This window comes from Pagrus major, chromosome 2, assembly GCF_040436345.1.
Source record: "Pagrus major chromosome 2, Pma_NU_1.0".
Taxonomy (NCBI): Eukaryota; Metazoa; Chordata; class Actinopteri; order Spariformes; family Sparidae; genus Pagrus; species Pagrus major.
The window spans coordinates 19,795,487-19,818,321 of NC_133216.1; the positions used below are offsets into that span (position 1 = coordinate 19,795,487).

The 22,835-nt window shown below is 39.9% G+C and overlaps 2 protein-coding genes across 2 annotated transcripts in view; both read left to right on the forward strand.

The window, feature by feature from the left end:
• Positions 1–1,874: 1,874 nt before the first annotated feature.
• Positions 1,875–4,617, forward strand: folr (folate receptor). Its single transcript, XM_073484201.1, has 4 exons — positions 1,875–2,031; positions 2,222–2,410; positions 2,644–2,779; positions 4,290–4,617. Exons 1-4 carry the CDS (start codon positions 1,882–1,884, stop codon positions 4,562–4,564), a joined length of 750 nt encoding a protein of 249 aa, XP_073340302.1. The 5' UTR covers positions 1,875–1,881; the 3' UTR covers positions 4,565–4,617.
• Positions 4,618–10,621: 6,004 nt separating this feature from the next.
• Positions 10,622–22,835, forward strand: part of inppl1a (inositol polyphosphate phosphatase-like 1a) — a 29,969-nt gene continuing 17,755 nt past the window's right edge. Inside the window, exons 1-4 of the mRNA XM_073484189.1 lie at positions 10,622–11,069; positions 20,277–20,340; positions 20,958–21,105; positions 21,772–21,853. Coding sequence (XP_073340290.1) covers positions 10,894–11,069; positions 20,277–20,340; positions 20,958–21,105; positions 21,772–21,853 — 470 coding nt within the window. The 5' untranslated portion in view covers positions 10,622–10,893. The remainder of the gene's footprint in view (positions 11,070–20,276; positions 20,341–20,957; positions 21,106–21,771; positions 21,854–22,835) is intronic.

The following is a 22,835-nucleotide window of genomic DNA, read 5'->3' on the forward strand; positions in this document are numbered from 1 at the left end:
CCACGGGTATGATTATAATTTATTTATAATATGTCTGCAGTTGTTACCAAATTTTTTTCAATTTTCAAAGTGAAAACAGATTATTTATTTTACTTATTTAGTTTTTTAATAAAGCTGTTGATATGTTTTAATTTTAAATAGAAGTTACAGAGTAATGCTGTAATGTGTGTGTTATGTCAGAACCTGAGTTTGCCTGTGCCCATCAGATATGCTGTCATCGTGAGTTAACCACATTACCAAAAACACCACTCAAAGGCTTAGTTGACACTTGCTGTAACAAGTGAGGATAGCAGGATTTCTGAGGATAGCATGTGGCATGTTTCATGGTTACGCATGGCAAGTTAGGTTAATCGGTTACTCTAAATTGTCCATAGGTGTGACTGTGCGCGTGAATGGTTGTTTGTCCTTATATGTCAGCCCTGTAATGAACTGGCAACTTATCCAGGGTGTACCCCGCCATCGCCCAATGTCAGTTGGGATCGGCTCCAGCTCATCATACCCTATCATATCATATCGCATCACATTGTACCCTACCTGATCTATCAAATCATATCATATTGCATCATACCGCATCATACCATATCGTACCCTATCGCATCGTACCCTATTGTAGCATATTGTATTGTATCGTACCGCATCTCATCAACAATTAAGTACCCTACCGTACCCTATCAGATCATATAATATTGCTGGTAATACTGGTATCGTAAACGAAATGATAAATGTAACACTTTTTTTTGCATTGCTGCGACTCACATTTTAAAGTTAAAGATAAATAATATAAGTTTACAGTAAAGAAAAAACTTTCTTCACATTGTAAAAAAGGAAATTTTGGCAAAAATGCTTGAAATCAGCATCTCCTCCCAAAATCACATCACACCCTCCTCCAGCAAAACCACACTTGGCGCAATCCCCCTTGACCAATAGTCTGGGCTTGGTTTAGGAGTTCCTTAGACCGGTTAGGTGCAGTTTAGAGGGGATTGAGAAACACAAGCACAAGTATTAAATAAAGATAGTAAATTATGATATGTGTAATGCTCTGTTATTAAAAGATTAAAAGAGACCATTAGATTTCAAAATCAGCGCTTATCAACAATCAGTGTGAGGTAATTATTACCTGCAGGCTAGATAGTGTAAAAATGGCTGAGATAGACAAAGTGGTGTGTGTGTGTGTGTGTGTGTGTGTGTGTTAGTCATATTAGAGGTGTTACGACTGGTTCTTGAGCCTCAACAAATGAGGGAGATGTGTAAAGAGGAGCAATCTTAAACTTAGATTTATTAAAGTAAACTATAACAATTAAGATGAGGTGTTTCTGTGTGAGTCAGTGGTGTGTGTAGATGAATGAGTGCAGTGATCAATGTGTGGGCACGTTGATGGTGCAGTACACAAAAGAATTGAAGAACATATATCTATACAGCTGTATGTACAAGGTAGCAAATTGAAGAACATATGTTTATATGTCTATGGCTGTAAACACTCATAAAAACATTAGAAAAATACATACGTCGGTTTGGTGCCTACCTGTATACTAAACATTTAAGGAGTAGTTAACGTTTATAATCATCAGAGGACGTTACATACGTTGTTTTTGGTACCTATCTGTTTCCCAAATATATTCGTACGTGTGTGAATGTGTAAATGAGAGGCATTAACTTATAGCACTTTGTAGAAGGGCGCTTTATAAAGTTCACTCCATTGACTTGTATTAGTTCACGGGGCAGATCTGCCACATCCATCGCGGCGTTTATGTATATATGTCTATGGGTGAAGCGACGTCCGTTTCTGATGACGGCTGGCAGCTGATCACAGCTGCATCGGAGATAATAATTGTCGCGAGATTTAAACAGCTGTTGGCTCTCTTGTAAACGACTTGTACGTTCATGCCTCTCCTCCGCAGAGCCATGTGGCTGATCCTGGCCTCGCTGCTTGCCCTCTCCAGTGGCGCTCTGTCTCTGGACAAACTCAACATGTGCATGGACGCCAAACACCACAAAACAGAGCCTGGCCCTGAGGGACAACTTTACAAACAGGTGATGAACACGAATGCCATTTGATTTGGTTGTATCATGACGGATACAAAAACCAAATCAAATGTGTTTTATAGTTTGTTTGTTTGTTTGTTTGTTTTTCTCATCTAATGTTTCTAAGCCATACGCAGGGCTGGAATCATGTTTTTGGGTTCAATGGCATCACCCCATGTTTCTTCCTCTCTTCCTCCAGTGTGCTCCGTGGAGGGACAATGCGTGCTGTATAGCCAACACCAGCGAAGAAGCCCACGCGGATAACTCCTACCTGTACAACTTCAACTGGAACCACTGTGGAGCCATGAGCACCCAGTGCAAGAAACACTTCATCCAGGACACCTGCTTCTATGAGTGCTCACCACACCTGGGACCCTGGATACAAGAAGTGTGTATTGTGCATTTGCGCTCTCTAGATGGCAGCATAGGACGCTGAATGTTGCCATTATTTTCTATCATTATAGTTATAATAAGATGAGATTAATTTGTAGACACTTTTATAACTCACCTGACAGATCATAGCATTACAACTTAAGGGACAAGGAGTTTGATTCTCGAAATATATTTATTTTATTCAGAATTATTGATCAAACTAACTAGTCATTTTTTGTGTGTGTGTAGGCGACTGAGAGCTGGCGTAAGGAGCGTATCTTGGATGTGCCTCTGTGTAAGGAGGACTGCCACCAATGGTGGGAAGACTGCAAAGATGATTTCACCTGCAAGACTAACTGGCACAAGGGATGGGACTGGAGCTCAGGTAAGTACAAAAACACACATGTACGCACATATGCATGCACACAGAGACCAGTGGGTGTATACAAATTCACACCTTTTGCATACAAACTAATGCACAATGCTGTAAAAAGTACCCAAAAGTCATACTTGAGTAAAAGTAAAGATATCGTGTTGTAATATTACTTTGGTAAAAGTGACAGTCACCCATACAAATAGTGCTAGAGTAAAAGTCTTAGTTTCTTATATTTAATGTACTTAAAGGGGCACTGTGTAGTTTTGAAGAAGAAATTCAAACTTGGAATTTGAATATTTACAATATTAATGAGGTAATAATACAAACTCAGGAATATTAATGTTTTCCATAACTGAGTAAACAAGCTGTTCTCAGAGGAAAATAACGTCCCCAGAACTCTGCTAGAAAGGTGGCAGGGTCCGCCACATATAAACAAAGTAAAACAGTATGACATCGTGTTGTCCTTTAAGGTCAGTTTATTTAGTCATGAAAACAAAGAAAGTTTGTTTTTTTAGTTTATTTAGGCATAAAAATCCAGTCAATGAAGATCTTTCTCTTCTGATTAAAATTTCTTCCCCAAAACTACATTGTGCACCTTTTTAAAGGTGCGCTATGTAAGAATTGGGGAAGAGGGCAGCATGTCACCAAAGTAGCCAACTGCTGCTAACTGTAGCTGCTGTTAGCTAGTTAGCTCAGTTAGCTCGTGGTCCTATCAGCTGACTCAAGTCAGAGTCGGAGCACAGGGGAGTTTTGGTGGACCACCAAAGGATCTTTGGACCCCCGGGAGGAGAATGTTTTCAGGCCCAGGGTATAGGGGACCCGCCCAGGAATGCTGGCGGGAAACAGGTAGCTGGTTAGCATGCTAACATCAGTAGACATCTCTGCAGCGCATTTCAAAGCTGGTACTTCTTCACTTTCTGTTAATGTTAGTTCATTTTTTTAATGTTTTAAACTAAAATTCTTATATGTTGCACCTTAAGTATCACAAGTACAATAAATGTTAATATACATTATTATATGTATTCATATACAGTATACTATGCTTTGACCAATTATTTATTTATTTATTTATTTATTTTATCAGATTGCTGATACATTTTTTCTGTCTTTGGCTTTGATGCAGCATGAAATCTACAAAGTCACTAGTAACTAAAGGTTTCAAATAAATTTGTTGGAGTAAGAAGTACAATATTTGCCTCCAAAATGCAGGAGAGTGGAAGTATCCTATAAAGTAGCAGAAAATGAAAATACTTGAGTAAAGGACCTCAAAATTGTACTTAAGTACAGTACTTGAGTAAATGTTCTTAGTTACATTCCATCACTGCTAACACACTTGTCTTACATAAAAAACAAACACTTATCTGGAGTATATCTACACAATACTATGCACTCACTCATAAAAACAGATCTTCTACGACACCTTTTTACCGTTTGCCAGGCATTTCCTGCATTTTATCCAATTATACCTGAGAAATAAGGCAGTTTTGGCTGCAACTTGAACTACTCTGCTCTCCTGCAGGTATTAATATGTGCCCTGATGGCAGCAAGTGCAGAAAGTGGACCGAAGTTTACCCCACACCCAAAGACATGTGTGAACAAATCTGGTCCAATTCCTACCTTTATACCACCCACCTCAAAGCCTCCGGCCGCTGCATGCAGCTGTGGTTCGAAGGTGCAAACCCCAACAGGAAGGTCGCAGACTTCTACCTTAACAGCGCACAGCAACACCAAAGCTTTGCCTTTAAAACGCTTCTGCTCCTGGCTTTGGCATCGTTCTCTGTAATGATGTACTAAAATGATGTTCTGTATCACCTTGGAGGTACCAATAAAACTGATTTCAAATGCTCTCTCCTTTCTGTTGTTTTCTTGTCCTCTTTTGAATCATTGAAAAGACGCCACCTACTGTTTCAATTTAGAGATTAATATGTTCATGTCTTCCAGTACATACAGTATATGCATTAGAAGCTAGCAGTTGAGCAAAGGTTCAAGGATAAATTTATCCACAAATGAAAATTCAGTCATTATCTACTCGCATTCACGTCGATGGAAAGTCGGGAGAATTTTTAAGCTCATTAGCTGAGTAGCTAAAATGAAGATTGAGGCTTAAAAAAGGTGTAATTATTGTGTTGGGGCCTACAAAGAATTAGATTACACCGGATGCACTGTATGGATCCCTCTTATGTTTTTTAAAGGCTTTAGAGCAAGTCCCCATCTTCTTCAGTTGTTTAGGAGAATGCAGCAATACTGTTTTGCTGTGAAGCGCCTGAAATATTTTGTGGACGACAAGACTTCCCCTGACTGTCCATCGGCATGGGGGTGTGTAGATAATGGCTGAATTTTCATTTTTTGGGTGAAGTCATCTTTTAAAAGATTAGTTTTTAGGTAGCATTGTAGTATGTCATCATGTGATGTATATTGTGGATTTAAAGTGGACTTTAAGTTTGAAAAGGATCTACTTTGTCTTCCTGAGGGAAGAAAACTATGTTTTGTTTGAATACAAAAACATAGGCATCGTTGAAAATAGAAACACGTACTGACCAAAATACTTCTGTCTATGTTTAAACCTTTATTATTATTGCAGACAAATCAAAGATAGTATACTCTGAGTAAAATACTTCCTCTTTTTAAATGACTTTGCGTGTTTTAGCGTCTTACAGCTTCATCATTGAACTTTCCTTTTACATCATTTGGATGCATCCCCAAAAATGATGCACTCAAAAATATGTGTACCTGACGGCACATTCTTTCTCAGTGTCCTCCTTCTGCATACTGTTCCACATCTCAAATATTACAGATGATTTCTAGGCTAGCACACCTGAAGTGCTTTTCGAGTATATACTTGATAATTGTGCTAAAAGATTTTTTATCTATCATTTATCTGTATGATGTGTCCATTAAGGTGCGATCATTTGCTACATGAACTCTGGAAATGCTCCACATCAGTGTGAATAAATGCGATCAAATTCAACCTGTTGGATCGTCAATTCTCCCTTTTGGAAATATGCAGATGAATGATTTCTCTATTAGGATAAAAACAGCAAAATGTGGAAAAAATACAGTATGATATATGCCCAAAGATTACAGCTTCAATACCAAAATGTAAAAGTGGCCAAACCCAAGGCAGCACTGCAGTTTTGTGCCTAGGAAAGTATTTTATATTTGAAAATCTGTGTGGTGAAAGAAAATAAAACAAAAATAAACTTGAGCATCTGGACAAGGCATGAAGGGACATGCCACATACTGTATTACTGCACAGCTCTGGGATGACATATCTCTTATAAGTGCAAACTACGGATAAGTTTAATAACCCCTTCATAACCTCAACCGCCAGTAATGAAACAGTAAAACTGACCCAGGATCTGCACTGAGGGAAAATGTTTCTCTACGCTGGGCCCTAGTGATCACACCATCACATGACCACTCTGGGCCAGCTAGTGGTTAGTGGGCTCCACTGCCTGGTAATTATGGAGTTCCAGTCCCCTGAGTGTGTGTGTGTGTGTGTGTGTGACAGAGAGAGAAAGAAAAAGAGTGAGTGTGTGAGGGTGTGTTAATGTCTCTGTCTCTGTTTACGTGTGTTTTTGTGTCATTCAGTCTCTATGTGAGGGGCATGTGTTTACAGATGTGTGGGTGTCAACGCCACGTCTGAATATGTTCAGGTCTTTGGACAAATCTTGTGATTGGTTAGCTGTCGAGCAGAGAGAACGTTGACTAAACATAGATAAGTCCGACTTACATATTTAGCAACTTTTGTGCACTTTGTACTTTTATAATCAAAGCCTGAGACAATTAATCTAGTAATTAATTGTCTAACTATAACTGATGCAGTCAACAGTATATTATATTTTGAAAATGCGGCCTTATCCCCTGACAGAGATCAGATGTGTCAAAGTGCTGCTTCATTTCTGACACTGATAATAACATCCTTCCTGATGATACCACTGCATAACTTAGCATTGCAAGTTCAGCTGTAACTGTGAACTCCAGGCCAGTCTTTCCTGTCTATTTTCTCTGTATGAAATTCATAAAGGTCCTATACAAAGAGATGGGTGGTCTTAGATGGGACTAATCCCAGTAGACGATTTGAGGGTCGATGCCATCCCCCTTCTTTGCAAAATGACCAAAATGACTGAGGTTCACTGTAAAAACAAGTTGTTTCAACTTTAAAAAACAAAGTTAGTGCTCGGGCTGTCTTACAAGTTTTAGTCGACTGAATTTGAGAAGACAAGTAATTTTGCAATGATTCAAAACAAATAAACTTTTTTAGTCGCATAAACTAATAGTTACTAATAGTTATACTAATTTAGTTGTACTCAAATTGTACTCCTAACTTTGGTGACTTTATTGCTATAAATGACAGCTATAGCTGTTCCTGTTGGAGCTGTTTTATGCCAGCATTGGTTTTAAGATAAGCCCACACCCATTTACTCAGTTTATAATATAGAAGTGTGAGGGGTTAAGACTGGATTCAATACTAACCTTTGTTATGGTTAGCATGGTTTGTTATTGTGAAAACAAACAACACTTACTTATCTTATACCCCTTTCCACTAGTCAAAAATCCCACTTAAACCTGCTAAGATCAGGCTTTTTTGTGCAATGGGTACGTGTAAACTCTGCATTTACACCCGGGTCAATTGATTCTGCAGTAGACCCGTGTTTTTATCACCTCGGCTCAGCTCGGCTTTGATCTAAATGTAAGAGCTGGGTGAACACGCTAAATTCTGCCACGCAAAGTGATGGCGGAGCCCAATTCATTCCTACGAAAGCTGCTCAGTGGTGTTTTGAATCTAAAAAAGCTTGACTTCCCGGCTATGAAGGAGGATAAGATAATTTAACCGTGCAGCTCTTCTAGACTTTCCAAATGTTATTGGACCGAATGGCTCAAATTATGAAAGTGAAACATGTCATTTTGTGGGGGTTGTGACGCTCAGAAGAATTTATCCACGCTTCTTTCACAATGAGTCTACTGATTTTCTCTTCTGTTACAACTGTTTCCGGCGCATTAGTGACGTGAAACATGGTGTCAGTGATGTACAATGTGACGCTTCAGATAAAAATCACAGACGGGCTGCCTTGCCTGCAGGAAGGGAGAATGGGGTCAATAACTGATTTTTAGCGGTCTGACCCGCGTTGAAAAATAACCTGTGTAGACATGTTAGTTTTGGTGGAAAAGCGAGACACAGCAAGTTTCCTTCATATATGTTTTCTACAAACTATGAAAAAGAAGTCTCTCAGGAAAAGTTTTAACTCTCAAACAATGCATGCTGGGACGTCTGCGAATGGGCTGATTATGTTTTTAGAACCTGTTTTATCGTGTACTTTCTACAGTACAAACGTAATCTGGGTTTGCATAACAGATGTTTTAATGAACACCATCAGTTTGTCATAATCCCCACACAATGCAGTTATGCAGTTCCCACTTACCTCTAGTATACCAGACTGCAAAACAACAGTGTAATAATGTTAACAATTATACATTTTATTTAAAAGGCATATTTTGTGGCACTCAAGGTCATCTTACATTATAGAAATCATACAGTCGACAGCAGAGCACCAATAAAAGATCACTGTTAACCATAAGACATGTAAGATTAAAATATACAGCAAGCAGGAGCACAGCAATAAAACATGCCATTAAACAACAAAGCACCAGTAATAAAATATCAGTCCAGTTAAGATGAAGGCACAGCTCAGTCAATGAGTTAATAAACAATTTTGTATTAAAAAGGGATGCAGTTAAGGCGAGTAGGCAAGTTAAAAACAGATGTGTTTTGCGGGCAATTTTGCAAGTCCAGCATGTGGATTGGAAGCTGTTTATCCATTGTTCATCCATCCAAAAATGAGATTTCTGGGTTTTTAATGAGCATAACAGCCTCACTATGCTCTTTGTCTGGTTATAGACAATTATGGTGAGAAACAAAATAAAATAAAAGTACAAAATTAGTTATTTTTAAGATGAATTGCTGACTAAGTCATTTTGTTATGATGTGACATCTCGCAGCACACTTTTACGATCTCTGCATGCAGACATATTGGTTAAGCCACATACTTTTTACTGTCTCTTACAGTCAACTCACACACACAGACACACACACAGAGACAAACACAGTGTGATGCCATACCCAGAAATAGCTTTGGGATGGCTGCTGTGCCTGTGGCTATTAATACTCAGCTTTTCTGAGGTCATTGGCAACACACACCACCCTGCCCAACTCTTACCCTCGCTCTCTCTCTCTCTCCCTCACTTCAACTCTATCTCTATTGCTTTGTGTGTGTGTGTGTGTGTGTGTGTGTGTGTGTGTGTGTGTGTGTGTGTGTGTCCATGCCACATTTTAGGAGTCAGACTTTTTGTGGGCAACTCAAGGGAAAAAAGAAAGGCTAAAGTCAGAATAATGTGCAATGATCTCTAAATGTTGGGTTGGCTGCTTCCTGTGTTTTGCCATTCTGGCCCCTAGTTGGACAGTTACACCTTGTGTGACTGTGTGTGTATATGCGTGTGTGGTCTGGAAAAGAAAAGGATTGCATAACTGGATCGGAGCTTGTGTTGAAAAATTATTGCAGTCTGCCCTCCTCACTGGCTGCAGGTCACGCTGATATTCAAAGGGGAAAGCCCTCAGGCGTGAGTTAAGGCTTAGACCATGGAGGCTATAACTTTTGAGGATTGAGGAGATGATTATATATCACTAGCTGCAACATCTTAAAGTTCAGTTTGGTAGCTTTTTATCCATATGGGAGCAAAGTGGATTCAATGTGTTTGAAAATCCTCAGTTTATTCTAAATGTTGTAAGCTTACTTAAAGCTGTAAAATCACAGAAGGATAAGCCCATGCCAAGTACCCACAGGTTATAGGATTGGTTGGTACTCCAACAAAGGGGTGCAAAGGGGGGCAACTGAAATTTGTTCCCTCTCTTCAGTGGTGGAAGAAGTACTCTGATCCTTTACATAAAGGAGTCATATGATGCTCATTTTCAGGTTCATAATTTTATTTTGGGTTACTACTAGAATAGTTTTACATGCTTCAGTGCTCAAAAAAATACAATGTTTTTATCTCAAATTGCCAGTGCGGCAGCAGTGTATCCCACCTCTGTCTGAAACGCTCTGTTTTAGCTCCTGTCTCTTTAAGGCCTGCCTCCTGAATACACAGTCTGCTCTGATTGGTCAAGCTCACACATGCCTGACTCAGCACTGCTAACAACAACAGAGCAGCTGTGCTAAATAAATTCTTACATGCCAAACTAGCCGCTAGGCATGCATTACGCAAATGTTTGACATGGTGACGTAGTGTGATGTCACCTAGTCACAGAATTAGGGGCGGGACTACTGATGAGGCATTTCAGGAGAAGTGTTTTCTGTGGGAGAGTCACTTAGTCAGATTTCACAGTGTCGTTAAAAATCAATAAAAATCCATCTTGCATCCACTGAACCTGCAAAGTAACCAGTAACTAAAGCTGTCAGAAAACTCTTTGAATAAAGTTGAGTAGAAGTATACAGTCGCATAAAATAAGAGTACCTCATTGTACAGTAGATGAATAATGAGTTACTTTCTACCACTAACCCTTTTCTCTAGTCCATTCCTATACATTTCTTTCTCTCCATCCACCCCAGTGTCTCTTTATCCCTCCATCCCTCCTTCCCAGAAAACTCTATCAAGCTCGCTAGTGCCATACATAACAGGAAACAAACTGTGAGTGACGTCGCCTCTGAAATAAAGCGTCTCAATGTAAAGTCGTCGACCATTTATCTTATTTTGAAAATTCTAACAGGAAGTGCTTGGTATTGACACTATGCCGGATTTGACGCGACCCCGCTGCTGTTCCCCGGTCTCCAGTGTGGATTTACATACCCTGATTTCCGTGGGACTGGGAAGCGAAAGAGGAGGGCGGTGAGCCTTTCAGGAACTGAGGAAACAGCCCCAAGCAGCGTATTTTAACAAATTTCCAACTTTTCGCCTGGTCGTCGGTCCCGTCTCTCCTCCTAAACTCCGTCGGAACAAGCGTTGGCGGTACTTTTCTGCCTCTCAGCGGCTCTCACTGGATCATTTCTCTGGTGTGGAGGAGGGCTGGGAGGGTTGTAGGAGAAGTCTGGAAGCAGTTCGAGTTGAACCCGGTTTGAAGGGCTGTGGCCATGGCCGGGGGAGGCGGTGGTGGGATTTCTCCGTTGGGGCCCGCACCACCGATGTGGTATCACCGGGACCTGAGTCGAGCGGCGGCCGAGGAGCTGCTGGCCCGGGCCGGGAGGGACGGCAGCTTCCTGGTGCGGGACAGTGAAAGTGTCAACGGGGCTTACGCTTTGTGTGTGCTGTAAGTACCTCGGAAAAGAGAAGTCTGTGTGAGCTGTGTACCTGTGTGTGAGGCCTGCTTTTGCTTTATCTACTTTTAAAAGCGAACATTTTAGTTTAAAGGGTGTTTTCGCAGCTAGCTCTGCCTTCAGGGAGTCTTAAGTTGTGAGTTAAAGTCACAGCTAGTCTGTTGTTGCTACACAAGCTTAGCTAAGTTGTACATAAACTTTCCAGCAGCAGCAGCAGCAGCAGCAGCAATTTGCAGTTGTATGGGATCAAATTATAGTTGAAGCCGACGTAAGCCAGTGTTAACCAAGGTTTCACCCATTTGTTTACTTTCTCCTGGAAGTCAGTGAGTGGGAGAGAGACTGTCTGTCTGCCCAGCAGTGAGACTCCAGCATGGCACACACAACTTTAGGGCTGTCCCTGTCTGTCTTGTGTCTGATGTGGTCGCCTGCAGCGCCGTTTTTACAGGGAAACTGAAACTGTATGGTGCTGGAGGTTAATGTACGCACCTATGGGATGGTGGAAGCCTTGCTGATGTTTTAATTTGAGGCTCATATAAGATCAGTGCAGTGGTGACGCAGCTTGAGTCACACACACTAGCTTTTTAAAATGTCAATCTTAAAATGCCAATGCACTGTGGATCTTTTTGGTTTAAGTGGGCCTGGCATCCTCTTTGCGAAAAGAGGTGATGAAACCCCCGACCTCATTTACACATGGCAGATTTTGCCACCAACCACCACCATGTTCACCTGACGCTTCAATACACACACAGACAGACAGTACTTCCAGTGTTGTGTGCACTTGGCCATGACTCAGGCAAGTCAACCCAACCGTGGAAAATGGTGTTAAACTTACAAATGACCAAGATGAATCACACGCCCCCTCAGTGCCCACATGCAATGTTAAACAGATGCATAGGCTACTGATTGTGCAGATGCAGGAAAAAAAAGGCCCATGTGACACAATGCTCTGACATTGACTCGACCTACATCCCCTATCTGATAGTTTACCCCATGCTAAGTTCACTGTGTGTACGTCTGTGTGTGTATAGAGTCAGACAGGCTCACTCTCATGTAAACACATTACTTCTCCTGGCATAAAAGAACCAAGGAAGAATAAGTGCAATCTATTTTGGCTGCTGGCCGACTAAAAAAATACCAAGATCAAACAGATTCATGAAAACTGGTGGCAGCTCTTTTTTCTTCTTTTGCTGGATGCACTAGTAATTCAGTAGGTCACTCTATGACCAACAACATTCCTCACATCCATGCATCATCCGTTTCCGGATTTTTTTTTCCCGCCTCCACCTCTCCCTTCCTCTCCCCTTTCACCTTTCACATCATAGACTTTGTTTCATCTCAGAAAGTTTCCTTCATGATGCCTAAAGCTTGTTCTGGTCAGGCTTCAGCCAAACTGTGATTTCTAATGATTTTGCAATGTTGCCGCTTTTTACCAAGAAGTTTTGCCCCCCATACATTTTGTAATGACTTTGTTGCTTTCATGGAGCAGAACTATGGCACTAACATGGACTGAAGCCGCTATAATCTTAAAGTAATAATCTTTCCTCTTATTATTCCCATTATTTTGTGTAACTCTGGTTTTTATGTTGATTTAAAAAGATGTGCCACATACTGGGATAGATAAACAAATTATGAAACTGGATCTTAATGTTATTATTCAAAATTACATTTTTGCAAAATGTATCATTTATTGTAATATACAAAGAAGTTGAAACAGTTGCTTTATTTAACCATATACAGTATATAGGGTTGCAGCGGTATACCGGTTTTGAGGTATATCGTGGTATGATGAAAATTTATGGTTATCATACCATGTACATTTGCTTATCTAAGGTATTGTATTCTACTGTATTAATGTTATTAAAAGATATATTTTATAAGTTTATATCAACTTTTATGTCTGTCAGGACATAATATTTTGTGAAATTATAATAAAGCATTTGTTAAACTAAAAAACAAACCCTTCTGTTCTCTCTTAAGGGCCATGTAACTGATAATAATAATTATTTTAGTGATAATACCTACGGAAGCCCTAAAGGGCCATGCATTCATACATTTTATTTCCTCCGTTTTCCCATGATAACGAGTTAATTTCATTTGTTTTCTCGAGATCTCGAGTTATTATCTCGAAATAACAACTGCCGTTTTCCCGAGATAACGGGATAATTTTCTCGAGATCTCGAGATAACGAAACTTTGTTTTCCCGAGATAACGATATAATTAATTCGAGACCTCGAGATAATGACTGTGATATGATAGGCCTGAGATTATGGAGACGCCCGGGACCTCGTAGCTGGTCAGCTATGTAGCTGAAGCCTTGCTAACCGTCTTTTTAGATTATGCACACTAATATGTATATTATCTGTAATAGCGAGGCATAATGCTATTTCAGCCTGTGTCAGGCCTTGATTGAAAAGATATGTGACAATATGTGATCGATATGCTCCTGCTCCTCTGACATTGCTACACTGAATGATGTTTCTTGCAATGATTTAATATACTACACTATCATTTTGTTTTCTCAAGATCGTTATCTCGGGAAAACAAAGTTTCGTTATCTCGAGAAAATTATCCCGTTATCTCGGGAAAACAGCAGTTGTTATTTCGAGATAATAAGTCGAGATCTTGAGAAAATTATCCCGTTATCTCGGGAAAACAGCAGTTGTTATTTCGAGATAATAAGTCGAGATCTTGAGAAAATTATCCCGTTATCTCGGGAAAACAGCAGTTGTTATTTCGAGATAATAACTCGAGATCTCGAGAAAATTATCCCATTATCTTGGGAAAACAGCAGTTGTTATTTCGAGATAATAACTCGAGATCTCGAGAAAATTATCCCGTTATCTCGGGAAAACAGCAGTTGTTATTTCGAGATAATGACTCGAGATCTTGAGAAAATTATCCCGTTATCTCGGGAAAACAGCAGTTGTTATTTCGAGATAATAACTCGAGATCTCGAGAAAACAAATGAAATTAACGCGTTATCATGGGAAAACGGAGGAAATAAAATGTATGAATGCATGGCCCTTTAGGGCTTCCGTAAACACCATATACTGTCATACAATTTAAACTGCGGTAATTTCTGCAATGCTTAGCGTATGGTGAAAATCTTATACTGTTGCAACCCTAACAGTATATGTATGTATATATATATATATATATATATATATATATATATATATATATATATATATATGTATATGTATATATATATGTATATGTATATATATATGTATATGTATATATATATATATGTATATGTATATATATATATGTGTATATATATATATATATATATATAATTTTATATATATATGTATGTGTATGTGTATGTGTATATATATGTATATATACATATATATATTTATATATACATATATATATATATATATATATATATGCAGCTTTTATAATAACTCAGTTTAACTGATTTTAGAGATGTATGTACGAGGCAGCTGTTCAATATTATGATTTGCTGTTGACACAGTTATTGTCTTTCAATACTTCCTCAGCTACCCAGGCTAAGTCAATGATCATGCAAATAATTACTTACATTCACTGCCTTAAAATAAGGAGACACATCTGTGAATGGGTGCGATAAAAGGGCTTTCAATGTACTGTACATTGCGCCATTTGCCGTGATCATTTTTCAATATCAGTGGTGAATGTTATGGAAAATGTATCATTCAGCCCTTTTGAAACCCTCTTAGGGACAGACAGTTTTCTCTGTCAAAGTTGACGATTATCATACTATCTACATTTGCTTATCCTCGGTATTGAATTCTACCATAATATTATTAATAAAATGATGCTATCTACTTGTCCTTTTTAAAAGTTATCATTGACTTCAAGTAAGATTTAAAAATATCTACAAAGCTTTTAAACATCACATGTCAAGATGTCTAGTACATGATTATGTATCACAATTCACAGTATGAAACATTTGACATTACGATGTAAGCAGTAAATGTCAAAGTATACCCAGTCACATGTCATGTTGTTAGGTCAGTATGACAGGAACGATATCTTAAAGAACAGGGTTCTCCAGTATTTCCCAACAGCCCTTGAAGCCGTAGAGGAAAAGATGATATGGTAAAGTAATCTCATTCCTGAGAGCTTGTGCTAATGTTGCTGCGTTTAAAAAAAAATGCATTTCCAGGAAGTAAAATCTGAATCACTAGAAGCGTGAGTAGATTCCAGTCTGCTGAATGACACACTGTTTTTAGTCATAGCAGCAGAGTGGCACACCGGAGGCTTGGGGTTGATGTCTACACCAGATCTTATTGATATTAGGTATCCTTTGTCTCATATGCTTTAACTTTCTGAACTGGTAACTAAAGCAAACAAAGCAAAACTAGCTAGTTACAAGCTTCTACTAGTGTACTACTAAATAAACAAGCTGTATCAGATACAGTACATTCTGCAAGCTGAAGTAATCATTGTATTTTAACTTATTTGAAGGTTTTGATTAATTTTAGCAGTGTTTTTTTTCTACAATGGAGGGCAAAGCACCCAAGTTTACTGTCTTAACCTGAATCACTTGGTGAAGGCAGTCATGTGGAAATGTTTTGTCTTTTACCTGACCATTGCTACTAGTCATGGCCTCTTGTTGAGCTTGCCCTAGTGACTTGTGCACACAGACATGTGTACTTCCTTTTGAGGGCTTTGGATGCAGCGGTGTGTTCAGGACGAGTTTCCATTCTGCTGATGTCTGAGAATAGACAGAAGGAAGAGGGAAGAGTGTTTGTGTGGGGGACTTTACAGAAGCTGTAGCAGTCAGGGACTGACTCCAGGGCCAGTTTGGGTTTAGGCCTTCGCCTTTCACTTCCTCCTAGTCTACATTTCAGTCTGCAGAATTTTTGTTTGTGTGTCTGCATGCAAGTTTGGGGCTAACACACTTTGACCAGTGTACCATTTAGCAATAAGAAGATCGACAAATATAGCTGATCAGTTTATATTTTGTGTGCATCAGTTGGTGCAAAGTATCTTGAAGTATATATATTGTGCTACAGCTTTGCGACAGTGTTTTTTAATATGTTGTATGTTTAATAAGCTTGTCATTACCCATCAATGTGACAACTACAGAGATAATTAATTGTTTACTATTTCCTGTCAGTGAGATATTCTTCAGTTTCAGTGGAGCACGTCTAAACATGTTGGGGGTTCAGGCATAGCATTCTGTGTTTCTTTGTGTGTGTTTGAAACCTGCATGTGACTGTGAAAACATTCCTCACCAGGTTTTTACAGCTACAGTCTCTTCCTTGCATTGTTTTTTGCAATTACATTTAAATGCTTGGAGGATTTGCAATGGTGTGGAAACTTAAAGGATATGTTCACCCAAAAATGAAAATTCAGTCATTATCATCTCACCCTCATGCTGATGGAAAGCTGGATAAAGTTTAGTAGTCCACAAAACATTTCGGGAGCTTCACAGCAAAACTGCGTTGCAGCATTCTCCAAAACAATTGAAGTAGATGGGGACCTGTTTTGAAATGTAAAAAACAACAGAAAAAAACTCCTAAAAGGGTTCCATACAGCTCGTCCAGTGTAATCCAAGTCTCCGGAGATCCTAAATTGATTTAAAAAGATATTATTTACACCCGTTTAAAGCCAGAATCTTCACTAACAGCAGAACTAAAAGCATTAGCATGCACCCTGTCTAAAGTGGTTGCATGAGCTCAACTGTATGTTGAGAATGGAAATAACGTCTTTTCAAATCAATTTGGGATCTTGAGGCTTCTTGAGACTAAGATTATGCTGTATGTAGCCATTTTTTTTTGACATTGCCCATCTACTTCAGTTTTCAACACTGTTTCGCTTTGAAGCTCCATTAATGTTTTGTGGACTACGAAACTTCACCTAACTTTCCATCGTCATGAGGCTGAGTAGATAATGACTGAATTGTCATTTTTGATTGAACTTCACCTTTAATGTAGAAAATGTGAAGCCCTTGTTACATCCTTATAATAACAGTCATAAAGCTAAAAACTCCCCATGAACCTCATCCCTGCTTCTCTTTACCTTGGTATTATTTTGATAAAGATAAGGTTAAAAAATAGGGAATTGTTTCTTTTACCTGGATTAATTTCGTCAGTGTACTAAAATTCCCTTACATTTTTGTGCTTTTAGTATCTTGTGTGTCGTGCACAAGAATGAGATGACTGCATATAGCAGTGAGCCACCAGTAACATTTTGATTATGTAGAAAATTTGAGATAATCATTATAGCCAGTCAGTGGAGTTTGTTGATGCTCAGACAGTTTACAGTGCTTGTTCACTGTCAATGCATGTACTAGACTGACCTGCTGCACTTGTAGGCAATGAAGAGTGGATGTGACAGAGGAAGAGGTGGTGACTCTCAAAGCCAACAGGACAGAGGGAGTCAATGTGGCAGTCATTACCCTCAACATAGGCTATTGTTGACAACACACACACACACACACACACACACACACACACACACACACACACACACAATACACACAATACACACTGTATGCTTTGGGTCTACGTCTATCCCATAATAAACCTCTTACCTTCTTTCTCCCTCCCCCTGTTATAACTTTGCTGCTACTGAAACAATAGTATTTACCCCACAGACCCGCAGAGAATCTCATCTGCTGCCAACAGGAAGGCAAAAACACACACACACAAACACACACTCCTGTACACTGCAGTAACTCCTCTGTATGGATTCTGTGTCACTGGACCTACAATACACTGTGTTTCTAATGTGATGGGATTGAATGTGGAGATGGTTTCAGAGGCCAAATAGACAAAAGAAACAGTTCATCACACTCACTGTGTTTACTGCTGCACATTGAAAGGCAGGTGCGAATATTTAACAAGTTTATACTGTTAGTGTAGCCCACTGCTGGAGACATGATATATGGAACTATTATCGGCAACAGTCTGATAAATGTGCTGTGTAAATCAATTACAAAAGGGGAACTTCTGTTCTCAGTGTCCTCGTGGTTTATCTGGCCTAGTCCCATATTTTTAACTCTGACACTTTGGGTCTACATCTGTACCAGAACCTTAGTTGCATTTCTTTCCCTGCCTCCTCTTTGTGATGTCAAATAAAGGCAAGAATACCAAAATAAGAAATCGTTTTTTGTATCAGAGGTTGAGAAATAAATTTTTTTAGTGAACGTTGACAATTCTGTCAAGTTTCTCAGAAAACCCCTTTTAGGAGGTATTTTCAAACAATGCCGTAGGTTTTAGAATACATTTTAAATGGTCTTAATGGGTTAAATCTGTGTTCTTTGTAATAGCCAGCAGGGGACGACTAAACTGGTCTCAAAAAGAAGTCTGATTGTATGTAATCTTATAAGACTTGATTTGCTAGCTCAGTAAACAGTTTCCTAACAAGTTTATGGTCTCAATTGCTAGTTTCAAGTCTTCCTCTACACAGCAGGATGTTTATTTGGTAAATTATGGTCCCATTTGGAGAAAAATAGATGATAAAGCAGGGCTACCTTGTGATTGACAAGTTGCTACCACGTCCTCCACCCTTTCATCCAAATATGTTCACTTCTGGCTCGAAAAAAGCCAAGATGGCGACGGCCATAATGCTTAACTCGAGGCTTCAAAATGATAGTCCACGAACCAACGGGTGATGTCACAGTTGGTTAACACTTTCATCTGACCCATGATGAGCTCTTGTCAGGATTAAGGTCATGAAGCCAGGTGTGATGACCTGCTTTAACCCATTAAAGAGACCTGTGACCTATATCTACATGTTTTGATGTGAAAATGATTCACACTTACCAAAAGTCTTGGAATCGGTCCAGCAGATTGCTCAGCTGGCTGTCTTCTACTGGAATGAGACTTGTGTTTCTGGTTCCAAAAAGGATCTTATTATTTTACAAAAAGGTCTAGCCTTGTAGGAACTGTTTCCGTAATGATGTCAGACACTTAGAATAACAACCTCAGCCTGTCAGTGGCAAAAACAAGCACTTTTAGTGGATTATGATGTCATTCCAACAAAATATAAAAATATATAACAAATATAGGGGCAGGTGTAAAAATACTGGAATTCCCCTTTAAGACAGAAAACAAATGCAGGTTTAGTCCACGTTACTGTGTAAGTCTGACAGGGGCATGAGTAACATCACCAGTTAAAAAGTTTAAATGTGTCACTTATGCTCAACAGAAACTGTTATATCTTCCTATGAAGTTAATTCAGTCCATCTGAGTTAAGTTTGATGTGTTATTTGGGATTAAAATAAATAATCCTCTTGCAGTTTGTTGTTAAAAACACTTATATTTTAATCCAGTCCATGTTTTGGTTCCTGTTGGACACTGACCTGGAAAGACCGGACAAACAGCTGAGCGGACAGGGCAGGATGAATTCCCGACATGGATTTATCCCTCCCTCAGTTTGTACAGTGTACACACACATGCATACTGTAAATAACCACAGTATAAGCAGAAGTAAAAGTGTGAAGTATTTTTTATAGGCTACAATGCTAACACCCACGCTTCTTAAAAGACGCACGGTCATGACACACAAATACAGCACACACACCAACAGACATAAACCACAGCATTTGCTTGGCAAATTGAACATTTCATGTCCGGTCCACTGAGCAGACATGAAAATCATTCAACTCCAGCTTGTGGCTGCAGGCATGTAGTCATGGCAGTGCAATCACAATGTCAGAGCATTGATCTGCGATTGGCTGATACAAAATAAAAGCTTGTGGTTCAATCAGAAATGCTATTCAGACTCTGGAGTTTGATACATAGCTGTTGACCTGAAGAAATACCAGACTGGATCATTTTCTTTTAATTTGTAATCTTACAAATGATGGTGCTTTTATGTTGTTTCTTTACTTAATGCTATCACTGTGACTTCACAATGTATAAACAGCAGGTTCAGGTCTGTTCTGCTCTACTGTATCATGCTACTGTAAGGATAAAGCCCGCTCACAACTGTGACAGACAGCAACAGGTTGAAGCTCTCTCCAGCGTCTAAATCCCCCTCGCTCTCATACATACACACACACACACACACACACCCCTGTCCACTGAGGTCAAATACAAGAGTGTGACTGTGAAGTGTTATTTTTTGTTGAACAATAGCCTAAAAGCTGTCTCCTCTTCTTCTCTCCCTCTTTTTTTCACTCCATTTTCGCCACCTCTCTTTCTCTTTGGTGTTATTCTTTCCTCTCCTCTCTCTGTTTCTTTCTTCCTCTGCAGGTTTCAGAAGCATGTCCACACATACAGAATCCTCCCAGATGATGAAGGATTTCTGGCTGTTCAGGTACAGAGAGGAGACACACACTCTCACCCATACACCCACACACTCCACGGAGGTTAAAAGTGTGTGCATGTGTGCAGCAAAAACTGTATTTGCTTCAGTAGCAGCTGGCAGGCAGAGATGCTTTTGTTGGCTCTGAGCTCACTCTCTCGCACACACACCGACACACACCAACAGCAGCCTCTTTGTGCCCAACAGCTGTGAAGTCCCCACTACACACACACGCTCTGTCTCTCTCTCACACACACACACCCCCGACATCATGGTGCTTCAGACTATCGTGTGGCCACATCACAGACATCTGTGTCCCTGCTGTGTGATTTTTGGGGTCTTAACTGTGACATTGAAGATAGGCTAAAAGTCTAATTTGGCTTCCTGGAGCTGAGTATGTTTGACAGCAATGTTTACCAAAACAGTTCTTCCTGGTTTGAATTATATTTAGACTACCGTGTCATATTTGCTTACACAACATTAAATGTGGAACAATAGAGGCCACCAGAGATTTCAGTAACATGTACTTGTAGCCAACAAATTGTTATGTTCATACCATGTAGAAAATAACTTTCCTTCTTTCCTTGTGTCTCTTCCTCCTTGATTGTCCTCCTCTCTCTTCCTCTCAGACATCCCAGGGCGTGCAGCCAAAGCGGTTTAAGACGTTACCAGAGTTGGTGTCGTTGTACCTGCAGCCCAGCCAGGGTCTGGTCACCACTCTGCTTTACACTGTGGACAGAGAGGAAACGGCCATCAGTGATGACAGAGACTACTCAGGTAGCTCTAGAGTTTATACAGGCGTGATAGAGAGGCAAAGTCATGCTCCTTCTGGTGGACTACGATGATTTCAGAAAAGATATGTATGGCGAGAGATAAATAATGTTTTGATACAGTTGGAATTGTGCCATGAATTACACATATGATGTTTATCCATTTAAAATATAGATTTTTTTCAATTTGAGCAAGTCGTAGTTTGTCATAAGAAAGACTGTACACCCAACAGCCGTATAAGTGATGTTGTGTCATTTAATGCTCACCAAGACCCATAACCGAAACCTCATACAGCCGGTCCAGTCTATTAGCGAGCTCATAGAATTTACTAACTCTCCTACGCATAACTGCAACTGTCAATATGGCCAGACTTTTTGTGGCCTTGAGGTGACGGCCATGTTGGTTTTCGTGACAAATATTGAGCAAGACGATGTAGTTCACTGAGCAGTTTCACACAAAACTAAATGATACTTTATAAACATCATATGTGTAGTTCATGACACAATTCAAACAAGAACAAAAATGTATTTGACTCTCACCGTTGACTACTGAACAAAGTTTTTCAGAAATCCCAGTGTGGCACACCAGAAGGGGTGGGACTTCTCTCTAATGCGTACTCAGTGATTGTTGCCTTTTTGTCACATGTTAACTCTTCTTATCTATGATTGGTAGATGGGGAGGATGAGAAGCCACCCCTCCCCCCTCGCTCTGCTTCCACCTCCACTCCCCCTGGACCAGACACACCCACAGAGAGGTACAAAGTCTATATTAGGATTCATTTTATTGTGTCCAGTGTGCAATAATAATATGTGAGCGCTGAGAAATCACAGATGACCTGCAGCGATTCTTAACCAACATGTTAACCATGCTCATGTTGAAAACACAAACAAGCAAACCACAGCAACACACAAACACACAGGAAGGATGTTGCCTCAATGTGAATGCAATGATGTCAGCTCTGGTCACAAAAATAGTAAGCTGAGGTATCATTAGCCCCATTCACACTGCCCTTTCTTGTGGGAATCATCCGCCGATACTCCGCCTCGCTGTCTATGTGAAAGTTACAGATGTGGAGAGGGGGGACAGTTTCTCTGTGGCTCCACTCCACCTCTGGAGGTAGTATCAGAGCTGCAGAGGAGGCGAGCCGGCATCTGTGAATGGAAAAGCCGGAGGCGAGTGTGTCGGTCTGATGGTGTTCACAGTCTGACAGCTAAACAGATCCTTCGTTATAGGACCAAACAACAGTAATGTGGTAACTGGTAGTGTCTTTGGCAACTTGTATGTGGAGAAAATTACTGCATCCATACGTGGAAAAAGCCTCTGTCATCCTGTCTGTCCTACCGACTTTTCGTCACATTTTTGCCCGAAAAACAGCATCTGTCCCCGGCAGCAGAGGCAAGCGGCTCCCGCAGTTGAATGGCTGTGATTATGTGACACAATTCACAACACATTACAACTCCATCCATATGATTAGAAACTGTCGACAGATACATGTTGAGATTAACAGGTGCAAACTGGACACACACTCACTTTCATTGTTTGTCGTATCGTGCAGTAAACATTGCAACATATTCATGTCAAACACAAACTTGCATGTTTATTAGCAGACACACACACACACACACACACACACACACACACACACACACACCCATTAATATCCTCTGCTCTCCCTGTGAGCCCTCCTCTCTCTGCATAATGAGGGAAAGCCACATCCTGTTGAAAGCCACATCGGT